Raw genomic sequence first — 15681 nt, forward strand, 5'->3', positions numbered from 1 at the left:
GAGGTAAGTGGCATGGCTCAAGTATGAGCAACCATCCCAAGCAGCTGTTTCACTCTCTGAGGGCTTATGCAAGCGAGCAAAAGCACATTCATACTCAACAAGCCTGTATGAAGGCCCACCACTAAAAATAACAGCACGCCGTTCTTGAAGAGCTCGCACATAATCCCGTGTGAACGAGAACCCTTGTCTTTACAACACTGGTGACAGTGCTGCTATTATCTTTCTGACATCTGATGGATTCTTGATGATGTGAAGAACAAGGCTTGCTAAGAATAATATTTCATTTTTGACATTCATAGAATGAAAGTAGATTAGAGGAGTGTGTGTACTTTCATTTGTGAGGTTACAGCACCAGTAGTAGTAGTACTATACCGTCACGACTGCATACTAGCACGCTATATTGTTGTGAAATGTTGTAAGAACATATGGTACAGTATACTACATATAATGGGATAACCTACTTACAGCTTATAGTAATGAGATCTGGATTCAGCCTTTCAACAAGGTATGTATACAATCCTTTAATCTATGTTCTTTAAGACACACTTCAGAACATTGTTCAGTGCAGTCCTTAGCACTCTGAGTACTGACTAAAAAGATCAATAACAGCCTCTTCTTTTCCTGACCAAGTTTGACAGAACTGACAATAATCATATGTGATTTCCCCACAGATCTTCCTGCTATTTCTATGTGTACAACAAAACACAAAAGCTGGTGCAAAGAATCTTGGAACAGCCGGCAGGATGAAAAAAAGGACTTATCACTGTATTGTATTCGTTCCCTTTGTTCTAGTAAGTGGACCAACACCCACCTACCTACCCTGTTTCCAACCACCACCTCCGCTACGCACACATACACACACACACACACACACACACACACACACACACAGAGGGAGAGAGAGAGAGAGAGAGAGAGAGAGAAATAGCATGCAAACAGTTTGTCCTCTATTTAGGGGCACTGTATGTTAAAGAGAGCTACAGTACCTCTCATTGGCAGAGACTCTCTCCATCTGCCAGTGCTTGTCAAATAACATCACACTCAGCCTCTGCAATGCACCGCATTCTGCTTACCAATTCATTCCATAAATCTGAAATTGCGTTTTTATCTTGACTCTCCTCACAGTGTACAAATATAGGTAAAAAAAAATAAATAGAAAATGTCTGTGGGTTGTCCTGTATCACCTGAGGCAAAGCGCCGAATGCCAACAGGAAGCCGAGGAAGAGGGAGTGGATAAGGGATAAAAAAAAAAATAGCTTTCGCATTACTGACACGTCATGGCTATCAGCCTTTTGATCTATTCCCGTCACCACGACTTGTGCCAATATCTGTCAATAACAGCACTCCACAAAAGCAGGACCACAAAGTGTTCCTCCTCCCATTCGATGCACGGTCTACCTTCCTCCGGCACTGACACAAACACCATCAATTACAACCGTCTCCATGTATAGGGCATAACTAATGTCTCCGTATATGTGATGCGTTCATGAGGCATTACACTCCTTATGTCAATCTGTTCTGTGGCGCAGCTTTTAACTGAATACGAGCCCCTTAATGTGGTATCCCATTAACTTCATATTTAGCTAATGCGACTTTCTGCAGTGAGCAATGAGTATGTACTCCATAACAAGATGGCTTTGCACTTTATGGTCCTTCATACGATTCTGATTTGTAGAGTAAGGGTATAAAGTTGCTGTGGAATTGGGTCTTTTTCTGACGAGCTGGGCCTCAGCCTTGCCTTCTGTCTGGCATAAGACTGGCATGAATAATGAATTGGGTTTTTTATGACCCCCCTAGACCACTATGTCTGTGTCGGTGACCTGATCTGGAGTCTGCTGTGCTTTCTGTTTACAGGGTCCTGTTTTCAGTCATGCTCTTTCTCAGCATCAAGTGTGAATGCTTGAGTGGTATCAGTGTACACTGTCCTTCACATTTGGCTTGGCTAAATAAAGGAGTCATCATCCCCATAGGCTGGTTCGGTCATCAGAGGTTATAGATACCTCCACCATACATCAACACACGGCTGATTCTCCACTTATCATATCAAAGGGAGTGGAAAAAAAACCTTAATCATTTTGAAAAACCTAACCCCAGATTGATGGGCTGATTCTGCGCCAGTGACAAAGGAGGGCTCTCTCGACCGGTCTGAAATATTAATCTGTCATCTCTCCCCGCTCATTCATATTTTATACAAGTTTCTCGTGTATAATGGAGCGGCCCGGGGAGGTTTTTCAGCCCTCACCTGATGGGGGCGGTTTCGTCGCCCTTGTCGAGCCAGTCCTGCGGCGGGATGATGTACATGCACCACAGGCCCCAGTTGTAGCCGTGTGCCGCGTTGGCGTACTGCTGCACCTCGAACGTGTTGTACTTGATGTTATCGATGGCCGGGAGGATAATCCTCGTGTGATCTTCCTTCACCCGAGTCAGGATGGGTTCAGCCCTGGAGAGGAAAGACAGGAAATGGACGACGACGACATCAACAACAACAACAACAACAATTAAAGCACATTAAGGTGGTTTGTTCCACCTCAGAGGTATATCAGAAAATGGCCGGCTGACCTCTCCACCATTATCAGTAATGGGGTGATGCATTGTGTGATGATGGGGGTGATTGCTTCTTGCACATAGCACCATCATCCTCCATGGCAAACCCCATACCCCAAACCACTATATGTCGGCGAATGGGCTCAACACTACAGCAAATGTATATGTGCGTTATCATTACAAACAACAGATACAATTAAATCAATTATTTTCAAAGGCAGAGAAAAAATACAGTTTTTTAAAAGAGAGAATGAGAAAATAAAGGGAATGGAAAAGACTATTTCACAGTCTCCTCACACACACACAGAGAGACACACAGAGACACACAGACAGACGGACTGACTGACTGACAGACACACACACACACACACACACACACACACACACACACACACACACATACACAAACACACAAACAAACACACACAGACACACACACACACACACACACACACACAGACACACACAGACAGACACACACACAGACACACACACACGCACACACACACAGCCGGTCACGCTCAGAAACATCACTCTCGTCTGAAAGCAAAAGTTCACTGACATTTCTGCCCTGGGATGTTTCTTTCCTCCATATTACCTGTCACGTAACAGACTAGTGGTGAGCGGTATTAAGGACTGTGTCCTCTGGTCAGCCCCTGACTCTTCCCTGTCTTCTGTCTCTTTCTCTCTTAACAGTAGAGCCTTTAGAAAACACTGACCGATGAAATTTACATTTAACAGAGCGGAACATTCTATTCATACTAGCTGACAACACAATACAGGCGCACATTTTTTAAAAGCATTCCAGATTATTTTTGGACCTTGAAGCCTCAACCTTGGTGTTGCTAGTGACATGTTTTTCCATGTCACAGCAACATGAATAGGTTTGTCCTCATCAACCTGACGGATTTCTATAGCTGTATTGAGCCGTGAATGTTTGGCTATTGACTTTCACAGATTCAGCAGCCATTGTATGTGCTCTATGTATATTCACACAGGCACCCACACATACACACACACACACACACACACACACACACACACACACACACACACACACACAGCCAGTCAGTGAAGTAATGATAGAGTCTGGCAGGTAGAGAGAAAAAGCGAAGCTAAAAACAGGAAAAACGTTTTACAACTCTGATTATTCAATCCTTTTTTTGTTCTCCCTGTAATGAACGCCACTCCCAGACCACAAACAGCGGGATCACAGGGGATTTTTTGATGATTACATTTCCAGCGCTGATTTTCACTCTATCACACTTGGAAATAAGATGTGATCTACGTGAAATGTAAACAGATTTCTATCCGGGAGAGGAAAATGCATCTCGGCAGCGCAGGAGATTCACTTTGGACTGTACGGCGGAGGTACACACACACACACACACACACACACACACGCACACACACACACACACACACACACAAATGAATAATGCCAATAACTGGTTCTTCTATTTACTGAAGCTCCCTGTTTTCTACTTGTGTCTATGTCATTTGTGCTCATATTACTGAAAATATCACGGCTATTCTTCATTCTGTGGTTCCACCGCCCACCCAAATACAAAACTAGAGGAGAAAAGCTTTAGATTAAACTGAAAATGGATTTGTCAGGAAGAGGGAGAGAACAGACAGAGACAGCAGTAAAACAAAGTAGTAATTTGATCACAGAAAGGTGCTGTTAATATCCGAAGGTGTCCTCATGCCAAATATATGTCAAAAAGACACATATTTATCTTTACTCAAATGAGCAAGGGGAGAGAGACTTTAATGCTGAATTCATCTTTTACATAGATCTTTTACATACTGTATAGACGGCAGATTTCTCTATTGTGATAAGGCATGTGGACTACTGTACTATACCAGCCAGGCTTTCCATGAGTAATCCTCATGCGTGGATAACTGTATGGAGCATGGGGGGGGGGGGGGGGGGGTGTTATGACATGTCTCCATCTCCCCAGGGAGGATGAGTAGCATGAGTATGGGCACCACACTGTTCGGGTTCAAGAGAGCACAAGGCCAGGCGGCTGCGGGTCATAATGATTAACACAGCCCAACTCTCAGCACTAACAGCGCAATTCAATCAATACGGCTTTGGCCCCATATTTCTCTCTGATTGTGAAGGTCGTCTGGAAAGACATACAGATTCAATGAGTGCTGCCAGAGCCAGCCAAAGGCATTTCTAGCCCATCAGTATTTCATTTAAGTCAAATTTATAGACCCACAACTGTGGATGCCAAATGATCAGAAATATTCATCAAGTTAATTCCGTGAGGCCGGTGTAATGCCAAGTTATGAAAATAGTGCTAACCTGGATCTAGGGTGAGCTCTGCCTCACTCAGCCCAGCATATTTGACATTCCTAAGCCATTTTATATTACTTCATTTCAAGAATCTTTTCAGAATTGCCTTCAATCAAATGTTTTTGAACAGAGATTGCGCCTGTCACAACCACCATAGTATACATATTTCTCTGCTTCTTTTCGATATTTATCATCATTGCATACGACTATTTCAGGCTGCTGCTCTATATCCTCGGGGGTTTAAACCTGGCGATTCACAGGGCAGTGCATTGAAAGCCCACCCACTCAATATACTGAGAAAGCCCTACAGTGGCGAGTACATAAGCTCCTTAAGAGCACTTTGCCATCACAAGTAGCGTGTATGCTCTCAAACCATTCAGTAACAGTTCTGTCAGACTCCAGCTCCCACGAGAAGTATATTTAGACAGTACACCACAGATAAAGACATATTTACTAAGAAAATAGTACAGAAACAGAGGCCACTCTTCCTAACAGGCGGGCAACAGCGGTGTGGGCGCTCAGTGGAAGAGTTCTGCTCATGCAGGCATACGCTCCATGAACAGAACTGTTCCACTGAGTGCCCACACCGCTTACAACAATTAGCTTCCACTTTAATCAATAAAACTGGCTACACCAGACTTCACGCTACGAATGGATCCCGGCGTAGCTCAGCTGTAACCCTCGGTCCAGACATGGGAATAAACACCAGGAGCGTCCCAGGGCAGAATACCAATGTGCTTGTTTGGGTTGTTTAAACTTTGTCTGTTTTAGTCTTTTGTAGTGATGTGGCGGTTATTTCCTCTCAAAAGCATTTGCCTCCTTTTATTTTCTAATGAGTCCAACAGGAGACCAAGTCTGAATCTCTGCCAGAAATGTCTGATGATCTGTGATTAGTTTGGCTAAGAGAACAACTTTTACAAATTAACCACCAGATAATTAGACACCATAGACATGATATTCATATGCTTAATATTTGTTTTTCGCTTTAATGATGAAACTGTGATTCAAAGCAAGCAAAAAGCAAGCTGGCTCTGTCTCGTTTCTAACCTTCAAAGGACTCTACTGTCTCGTTCCGTCCTTGAGAGAGAAACACTTGGTTCCTCTGAGAATCAAGTGATCAAATGGGTAGAGAGTACGTAAAAACAAGTGAAGCACTGTACGATCAAACTCAGAGTCACAACAAGAGTTCCGTCTCTTTATGCAAGCAAATCATTTACAAGACAGTGAAAACAGCATCTATACAGTACAAAACATCGATTGGGGGTTTATGGATAGTAGAATGCAGATGTATCTCACTTGCCGCTAAAATAGGTGGAACCAAACACAAGGGGGTTAGTCTCACTAAGTCAGACCATACATGCAGCCCCAGCCTGATAGACACCAAATAATGTTGTGTATTATGCACAAAACAAGCAACAAGTTTATATGGATAGGTGCCCCAGACACAAAGAGAACGTACCTCTCTGTAAGTATATAAGCATATGTTTATCAGAGGTCTCAATCTCTGTCCATATCATTCACATGCCCCAGTGTTCTGTCTCTTCATTATGTTGACCACTCCCGAATATGGCCGTGTCCATTTTGGTGCAATTGGGACCATTTGTCCCATGACAGATTCACGCCGTTCTGTCCAGTATAATTATTTGATTCTGTAGGAACACTCCTTTGATAAGGATCCAGGGAGTGAGTGGACTTGCACCTGTGCTGGCCTGGTCAGCCTGCTTCATTCAGCAGCTAAGAAATAGCCTGTTAGATTCTGCAGATTGCCTGTTTGAGACTCAGCCATATTCTTTGTATCTGGTCCTTTCTACAATAAATCAGTTTATTGGTGATCCTGTTTCAATCATCAAGTCTTATTTGAATGGAATTTCAAGACAACTCCATTAAAAAAAAAAAAAAAAAGAATCCAAGAATTTGTGCTCTGACCCGGATTTGAACTACGTTTCATACAAATCACTACACCAGTGAGGTTTATGGCTTTTTTTTTTACTGTTTGTCAGCAGGATTACAGAAAATTTACCTGGACGATATTCATGAAACGTGGTGGAGGATTGTGACATGGGCCGCAAGAGAAACCATTAAATTCTGGAGCTGATCCAGATCAAGGGGTAGATCATGGATTTTATCTTCTAGATAGTTTGATATAGCTATTAGGTAATGTTTTGTTGTTCTGAAAGAATTCATATTTGACGGCTCTTTGGAGCTCTCAACACATAAGGATATCAAACAGGGAAGATGAGAACCATACGTACACTAATGGTGTGGCTAGACACTGTTTTTTCCCCCACCCATTTGCAGTCCTCACAGTTGTCAAGCTGTTTACATTTCAACAAAATCTGGACACAGTAGAGTATGCATTCATGCCAGCTAATATCGGTGTCTGGATATACCCTGGCCAAGAGTCCCTGATCAATGTGATTTGTTAGAATTGTACAATGATTTCAAAGCTAACGCAAAGTATACACCCATCACCATGCTAGTGTTGGAAACATATCCGAGTCGTGAGTCACCGGACTCTTTTCATGAAGTGAATAAGTATGCTTTTAACCAGGCTAGTATGGATATGTTATCCATAGAAACTTACACAAAGAACCGACATCATCATATACAAAAGGGGCCATAAATGAATGTGTATTGCAGATTGCAGAGTTGAAAATCACTCATAGGATTCTGCCCAAGCTTTTCCCACAAAGAGCCCTGGGTTCTTCACTTCTTTTGAAACTAAATGAAATGTAGCTACACTGCTCAAAGTGTTCCTATTAAAGACCCTCGAAACGAACACCCCACATCCTTAATGGTGACATATCTTTATGGGGATTCTCTGGCTAATGTGAGTGGGTCGAAATGTTGAAAGCCCGGCTAAAACTTAAATCATGACGGCATCCCTATGCCCCGTATGGACTTGTAAAAGCAAAGGGACTCCCATAAAAGCACCATTTATCATATAGCAGAATTAATAAACTCTGATCTTCAGCTTCATGTGCTTGACTTTACATGTCCTTTTTGAAGGCTCTCTGTGACTGAAATAGCGCTCCGTACGATTAGATGTCTAAAAGGCCCAGTGAAATTACACAAAGTTCATCCATACAAGAGTTTATCAGACAATTATGACTCACTTTAATTTATTTCCCTTGGGAGCTCCACAAAATTGAGAAAAGCATACCATGTGAAATAAAGCTGATGGGAGCAGGAAACCAAACAAGAATTAGGAACACAACTGGTAGCGGTTGTGCAGTCAGAGGGCTTTCAAACAGATGCCATCATTTGATGCAGGCGCTTTGGTGGCTCCTTACTGGAATATTATCTGTGTATGCAGTCCTCTCAAACCTGAGAGCACTTTCCTCCCGAAGCCTTTTCCCATTATCCTAGCACTGTAATGTTTCAACATATGTCTAATACCCTGAATTTGAAGGCTTAGGGCTCTCCTGAAGAAACATAATTTCTCTAGGCACAGCCCTTTACCATACCTCTATTTCAGCATAGAGGGTTTTTTTTTGTACACTGTATTGCATATTCAATCTTTACAGGGTTGGGTGCTTTTATACAGCAAAATCATCTGAATTTTCATTAGTATGCTGTTCACTACAGAATTGCTGAAAGCAGTGAAAACAATCAGCAAAGGGATATGTGTATCAGTGCATACAGTCCATATGGACTAGTTATCCTACTGCATATATAAAAGATATTAAAAAGAAAAAATACATGCATATGACCACTGGAGTCAGGAAACATCCTGATTCGGTAAAGACCAGCATCTCTTTCATATTCTACCTTTGAACACTGCATGTACACTTGTTTACATTTGTATCTACAGGGGTCTATCTAAAAAACAAACAAAACAAAAAATCTAATAATACTACTATTAAAGAGACCCTATGCAACTTTTTCATAGTCATAAAATCGCTTAGAAATCGTTGTTTTGCTTGACTGACCAGTTTTATCGAAAACAGTCACATTTCCTCCGGCCCCTAGTGTCCCTCTCCGCTATTACAACCTTGCAACTTTCTGATAAACGATCGTCTGCTGTTTACATCTGGAAGTCAGAGACGCGAAAGGAACAAGAAGAACCACGCTTGCAATTTATATATTTATATATAGCCTATATACATAAATATACACGCTAAAGCTGTCGGGGAAGCTCTGCAGAGAAATATGCAAGCATAAAACGAGCGAAAACGAAAACCGAAACCAGAGATGAAATCGCCAATCCTGCATTATTCCTCTTTAATAGTAACTACTAACAGCTAATAATAATAATAATAATAATAATAATAATAATAAACAAGTAAATAAATAAACATATTTAAGAATACAGTATACTGTGTATATATACTGTATATGCTTATGCTTAAACATAGCCTATATATATACAGTATATATATATAGGCTATGTTTGTATACAGTGTATGTATATATATGTATATAGTGTATACATACAGTGTGTATATATGTGTATATATATATATATGTATACCGTATACAGTATACAATGTAATGTATAAAACCTGTATTTGTTGCAAAAGTTGTTGGCCCTGTGGTTGTTCCCCTGCACACTGGATGATATAGGGTTGGGAGGTTCGTATAAGGTAGAGAGGCAACCCTCTCTGTATTCCGTATCTGGAGATGTGCATTTCATTACCCTCCACACTCTGCAGCCTTATCTCTCTCCTGTTGTGCCTTCCTAGCACCGGGGACCCATTCATCACCACTAACCTGAGTTTGCAACAGTGTATCATTCACAAAAAAAAAGACAAAAATAAATAAATAAATGAATAAATATCCTTTCCTTTGGAGGGTCCCTGTGAAGCCACAATTTCGAGATGTGCGGAAGGCTCATTAGAACCTCGTTATGTGTTTGTTCATTAACTGTACGCATTTGGTTGAGAATAGGCTGTGGCGGTGACTGATGAATTAGCCTGGGGAATAGTTTGCTGTAGGATGGATGGTTTTGTTTCCTGGCTTGTAATGGGACTGTCAGAGGGAAAAGTAAGCGTGCCTTAACTGATACAGAAGGAAATAGAAGTATTAACTCGAGCTCCTCGGCTCCTGGTCAATCAAGTCAATAAAGAAAAAGATTAAACAAGGATTAAGGGAAAGGCAAAAAAAATCCTCAGGTGCTTCAATGCAGCCCTTTTTAGTGAATGGATTACCTGCTTATAGATGGTGGAGAGGCTTCGTGATCAATAGTACACCAGTCGTAACACACCGGGTAAAGCAGCTGCATTAACGGAGAATGGGTGGCCAAACTTGTACAAGCGCTGCTACATCATGTGCTGGAATCGAATGCTTATTTGCGACTGCACTCAACTGCGACAGTGAAAGCACATTCTGCTCCTGTGTGCGAACTCCGGGAGCGCTGCTATTGTGCTGTACAGCAGGTAGGGCTTCTCTGCTCCAGTAGCTGCAACAAGGTCACAGCTATGAGGCTCTATCCATCTCACTTATCACCGGATGTGCCGGCTGTGTTACCGTTATATGATAAATGGGATGTATTTCTTAAGGCATGCACATATATCTGTAGTAGGGGTTGAATCTATAGCTGTTAAGGCGTGGTTCCGTTTTCTCTTTCGCGGTGTATTAATTAAATATTGACTGTACTGGTGAGAGAGTGAGAGTCGGAAATTCACCTGGATGTATTCATGAGACAAATGGTTCCGATTATGATATTCACAGCAAGGGGTAAATTAAAATATGCACTGCATTTGCCTGTAAAGGAGAATGGTTACAGAGGAATATGCATGTATACATGGCAAACACACACACACATACACGCACACATACATGCACACACAGATACACGCATACACGCACGCGCACACACACACACACACACACACACACGGACACGCACGCACACACACACACACACACACACACACACACACACACACACACACACACACACACACACACACAAAGTATGAATATTATGTAATCCAAGGAGCTCTTGAGCAAGGCACCCTGCTGGTGTGTACATGTGGTTGATGCAATCAGAGCACACATCTGTTCTTCTGCAGGCACACAAAAGCTTACTTATGTAAAATGTATCATCCAGAGGCAGGAGAGGAAAGCCTCATGAAAACATCAGCTACACACACACACACACACACACACACACACACACTCACACAAAAGACACCTCTACATGACGTAGCGAGGGGAACGTCTGAAATGGAAATTCAAAGGGTCGCAAGTGGGAGGAGAGGACATTCATATTTGAAGACAAGCAGATTGCGAAAAAGATGAGGAAGACTCCGGGACATCAGTCATCGTCACGGAGACGAGACACTACAGGTGATGGCAAACCCTCTCCATCGCCGCGCATAAACAGGTGGGCTTGGCTGATTTAGTCTCATTGTAAGGGTGGCACCGAGCGAGAGAGAGAGACAGAGAGAGAGCGAAGTGGGGAATCAGGGCTGACTGAATTCCCACCAGCAAACGAAGATAGATCCAATTCATGTATTATTAATTACATCAGACCTTTTTTTACAAACTAGGCCACCCTCCCCCGGCCACCGCACCACTGCAAAGTTCAGTAACTTCTGTAGCTTCTTTCTATGTGGGACGCACTCATACGCAATTGGCACTGACATTGATCAACAGCTGGTAAACAAACAAGTAGGCTAAAGTGAGAAAGTGATTTGACTTGTATTTAAAGTCAGAGTGCGGTTGAGAACATAGGCAATTTCTTCATTGAGTTTCCTGACACTCCGCTAAACTCTTAGCCCAGCATTCAATTAGCTTATCAGCACATTAGAATTCCATCACCGCAATATCCCACAGCTATTCAATTAACATTTTCACAAAAACAGATTGGCCCTCCAGTTTGTGATTGAATATGCAATGTTTTCTTCCGACCATTGGAGTTCAGAAAAGAAATTCAGCTGCTAATAGCTGGTCGTTAAATGTAGTTAAGTAACTTGGTGTAGCATTAAAAAATGAAAAATATTTCCATCTATGCCCTGTTCAACTCCAAACAATTTTCCTTGAATGAACCTTAGCCTATTTGTTAATTTCTGCAAACTGAAATACACAAATTTGGAAAAAGTGGAAAAATTGGAGAAATTCTTAGTTTTCATATGCACTTCCTCACTTTTGGTACTAATTGGTAGCCTACTCTGGGGTTGTACCTACGTGTTAAAAGTTAAAACTGCGAATGATTTCATTGAGTATGTAACATGACATTCAGTTTAATTTGTCATGCTGCCCTTTTCTTAAAAAAAAAACGAAACAAAGAAAGAAAGCTGTTAACCCAAATCGTACAAGACAGAACGAATAAGTACACACGGTCTCCAACAGCACGCTCTGAATCTCACATGCGATGCATGTGCTCAACCCTTCCACTCAATCCATATATATTTACAGTTGGCAGGCAATGAAACGGCTGCAGCTCTCTACGTCGGGGGAGTAGCTTCATTTTTGTTTAACACAGTCAGAACAAGGTCACCCTACCACGCCGCTCTCTGCAATCACAGTCAATACCAGGTTAAATGAGTATGACCCTCGACTCACCAGGCAGTGTTGAACTCCACGTGTGCGTCGAAGAAGCCCACGATGGGAGCGGTGGCAACGTTCCATCCCTGGATCCTGGCGCGAATCAAGCCCTCGCGCTTGCTGTTCCTCACAATCTTCACTAGGCCTGGGTAGCGTTTGTTAACGTACTGGTCCAGATTGAACTTCAACTCCACTGAAGGAAGAACAGAAATGTAAAACACATATGAATGAACAGCAATTGTGAATGAGTGCCATTTTCTGCCATGTACTATGCTAACCACCCCCTCCCTGAGAAAACAAAGCATTTACAATAAGTCTCCTCAGCAATGCAGGCCTAATTCCTTTCTTGGAGACTTGTCATAAAAAAAAATGAAGTCATTAGTGTGATCGATAGATATATTTTTACAAATGACCTCCAAAAGGTCACTATGCTGGCTTCATGGTGAATTTCCAAATTTCCTCCATCCACACAGACTGTGGTCCGGTCACCATTAGCTGACTGGCCATGTGTTAGCTCTGGGCTCTGGCCCTCCGAGCACTATAGCCGCTCCTCTCAGCAGTCAGGTGAAGCCTCCTACGCCCCGGCGCAGGATGAGCTGGGTGGGGGGAAGTAAACAAATGGCAGGCAAGGACATGCTTGGGGGAGATTGATGAGTGTTTGAGCTTCTCGCTGCAGGTTGCTGAGTGCTCTAGTTTCGGGCAGAGGAGAGTAATAAGGACACTTGCCGTGCACAGCTTCCTAAACGCTCCGATGCGCGAATCCGACTCTCACTCCTCACATAAATCAGCTCGGGAGAAATACACAACATAATTTATAACTTTGATGAAGATGTCACAGTAGAGGGAATTTGGACTGCGAGAGGGAGTGTGTGTGTGTGTGTGTGTGTGTATGGGGGACTGTGTTTTCTGTTCATGTCTGTGCGTTTTCAACAAATAAACACCTCTACGGTTCACAAATTGAAGCTACATTTATCTAGCAGGATAGAAATGAGACCTGCTGCCTCCAATAAATGTGCTGAAATCAAACGTTATTGAACACCATCTGTCCCTGTAAACACTTTTTTAATCACCGCACACCGAAGGAAAGTGTACCGAACAATGAAACCGAGCTAAGAAAAACTACCATCATTCAGACATAATTGTGGCAATTTATGACTCCTAACATCTGTGCACATTACGTTGTGGATTATGGAGATATTTCACATGCACGTGGTTAAAGATGGAGAAGCTAAAGTCGAAAGTAAAGCGTATGCGCCGGCTTATTTCATCAAAATGGACGCTTTCAGCTTCTTTACACACAAATTTGTAGATCTGGTGCCACAGCTTGATATGTGGCTCACAAGGCAATGCTTGTGGATGGATGACGCCGTGGAGCCCCCAAGGGTATGATAATAGATGGAAAATAATGCAAGCCAAGACAATAGCTCTTCACGCTTAGATTAATATGAATGTCCAAGGAATGAAGGATCTGTCGAGGCCCAATGCACTCCTCATGTAAGAGAGATTGGATAATGGTGCTCATCTTTTCTCTCAGTGAAAATCAAACAATGTCTGTTTATTTATGCTCTCTACACTAAAAAATTGAATTTCAGAAGGCTGCGTTCGGGGGCCTCATTTGAGGAAAGGGTAATGAAAATTGAGCGGCCGTCTACATAATTCGCCATTAAATGAAACTGGAGAAAAAGCCAGAGAAATTAAAAACGAGGCTCAAGGCTCACACAGAACTGTTGTGTACAGCGGTCTCAGTCTGAGGTGACGAGAGAGACGTGGCGGAGGGAGTGTGGCTGCTAAGTATGATTCATTATTCACAAGTAATCCTCAGTGTACCTCCAGGCACTTCACACACCACATGTTAAATGAGAAAGGACAAGCAGAACCACTGAGGAAAGGTCAAGTAGCCAGCCTTGCATGTTAATGGTTTAATGTCGCCCGAGCACAGCATCCGCGTCAGCAGAAACATTAACACTGGAATCATTGTAACGGCAAACAACAACAACAAAAAAAGCGATCAGAGAGCATGCTGGCGACACTGTCGCCAGCGTTACAATTCTGCCTCTCCGTTTGGTGTTAAATACGCTTCCCACTGCGCGGCTTCCGCTGAGATGGAGCTGGGATGAGGCGGATGCCACTGTTGACTTTGGCTTGCTCCCTTTTTTTTAGGAGGCCATTTATGCGGCTCCTGTGCAGGCCAGCCTGGGGGGAAGATGGGACCTCGGTCCCTGCCAAGGGGATGCGGGGCCAAAATGTCGGTTGGAATCTAGTACATTGTGGAGCCTGTGAAAAAGACAGGCCTTTTGGATCCAGGAAAACTGGCTGCCGAGCGAAAAGCAGGTGTGCAGGAGGCAGACCAAACACAGTGAAACACAAAAGGAACAGACCTCGGTCTTATTGGAGCGGAGGCCGAACACAATATACACAATGGTTCACTAGAGGACACGGGAACCATGAGGATCTGGGCTGTTGTTGCTATTTCGGAACCCCTAACTGTGTTCAAGTGTACACCCCCAAGGATGCTCATTCTGGTTTGCCATCGCTTCCTCCATCCCCTCTCTGGTGTTCCATATTCTCTACGCTCTCAAACACACACTGGTTTGCGTGTACACAGACACACAGACACAGACACACACACACACACACACACACACACAGAGCAATTGAATCAAGGGACTCTTGTGTATTTTAATTAATGTTGATGCTGAGGCATTCTACTCATTAAATTACGGTTGCCTATGAATCATCCATGGGCTTGCCTGGTTTAGCCTTCTTCTGCACATGAGCCCAATATGCTGCAAGGTGCCAAGTTTTGTGCTATAGTAATAGCATACATCTGAGCATCCTTGGCTTTCTTGACAAACAATGACAAATGTTCTTAGCAAATTAGTGTTCAGACAAAATCACTGAGCCATATGGTCAAAACAAAAAGCAGCATTAGTTTTTTTTTGCCAAAAATAGCTTGGGCAAAACCACAAATATTACATTACTTGAATGTTTTCACCTGCGTTTAAGAAAAAAATAGAAAGGAAAACCTGCCTTTACAAATGTGTGTTTTTTAATTGCATTGGCTACAAAAAAATGTGCCTAGTAATAATGAAAAGGTTTGCAAAGGGAGGCTCCAGTAAGCAGGAGGTATGCTATTGCAGGAAAAGCATATTTGAGAACAGATCCCTGGCCAGGCTCCTAAAATGCCTTGCAGTGATTGGGTGTAAATTCCCTGCAAATATATGGATTGAGCTCAGAGTCAGTGCAAGCATTCCATTGTAGTCCATACTTGGAGAGGTGGTAAGGGATGAGGGAAGCTGACAACCATGGCGGACATAAGCCACAATGATTTTCTGGGA

General features: G+C 42.7%; 1 protein-coding gene across 1 annotated transcript in view; it reads right to left on the minus strand.

Moving 5' to 3' along the window:
- Nucleotides 1-15681, minus strand: part of galnt9 (polypeptide N-acetylgalactosaminyltransferase 9) — a 60400-nt gene that overhangs the window by 18226 nt on the left and 26493 nt on the right. Inside the window, exons 4-5 of the mRNA XM_062544032.1 lie at nt 12362-12536; nt 2243-2440 (exon numbers count right to left, since the gene is read on the minus strand). Of these exons, the coding sequence (XP_062400016.1) occupies nt 2243-2440; nt 12362-12536 (373 nt within the window). The remainder of the gene's footprint in view (nt 1-2242; nt 2441-12361; nt 12537-15681) is intronic.

The sequence above is a fragment of the Sardina pilchardus genome, chromosome 8 (genome assembly GCF_963854185.1).
Source record: "Sardina pilchardus chromosome 8, fSarPil1.1, whole genome shotgun sequence".
NCBI lineage: Eukaryota > Metazoa > Chordata > Actinopteri > Clupeiformes > Clupeidae > Sardina > Sardina pilchardus.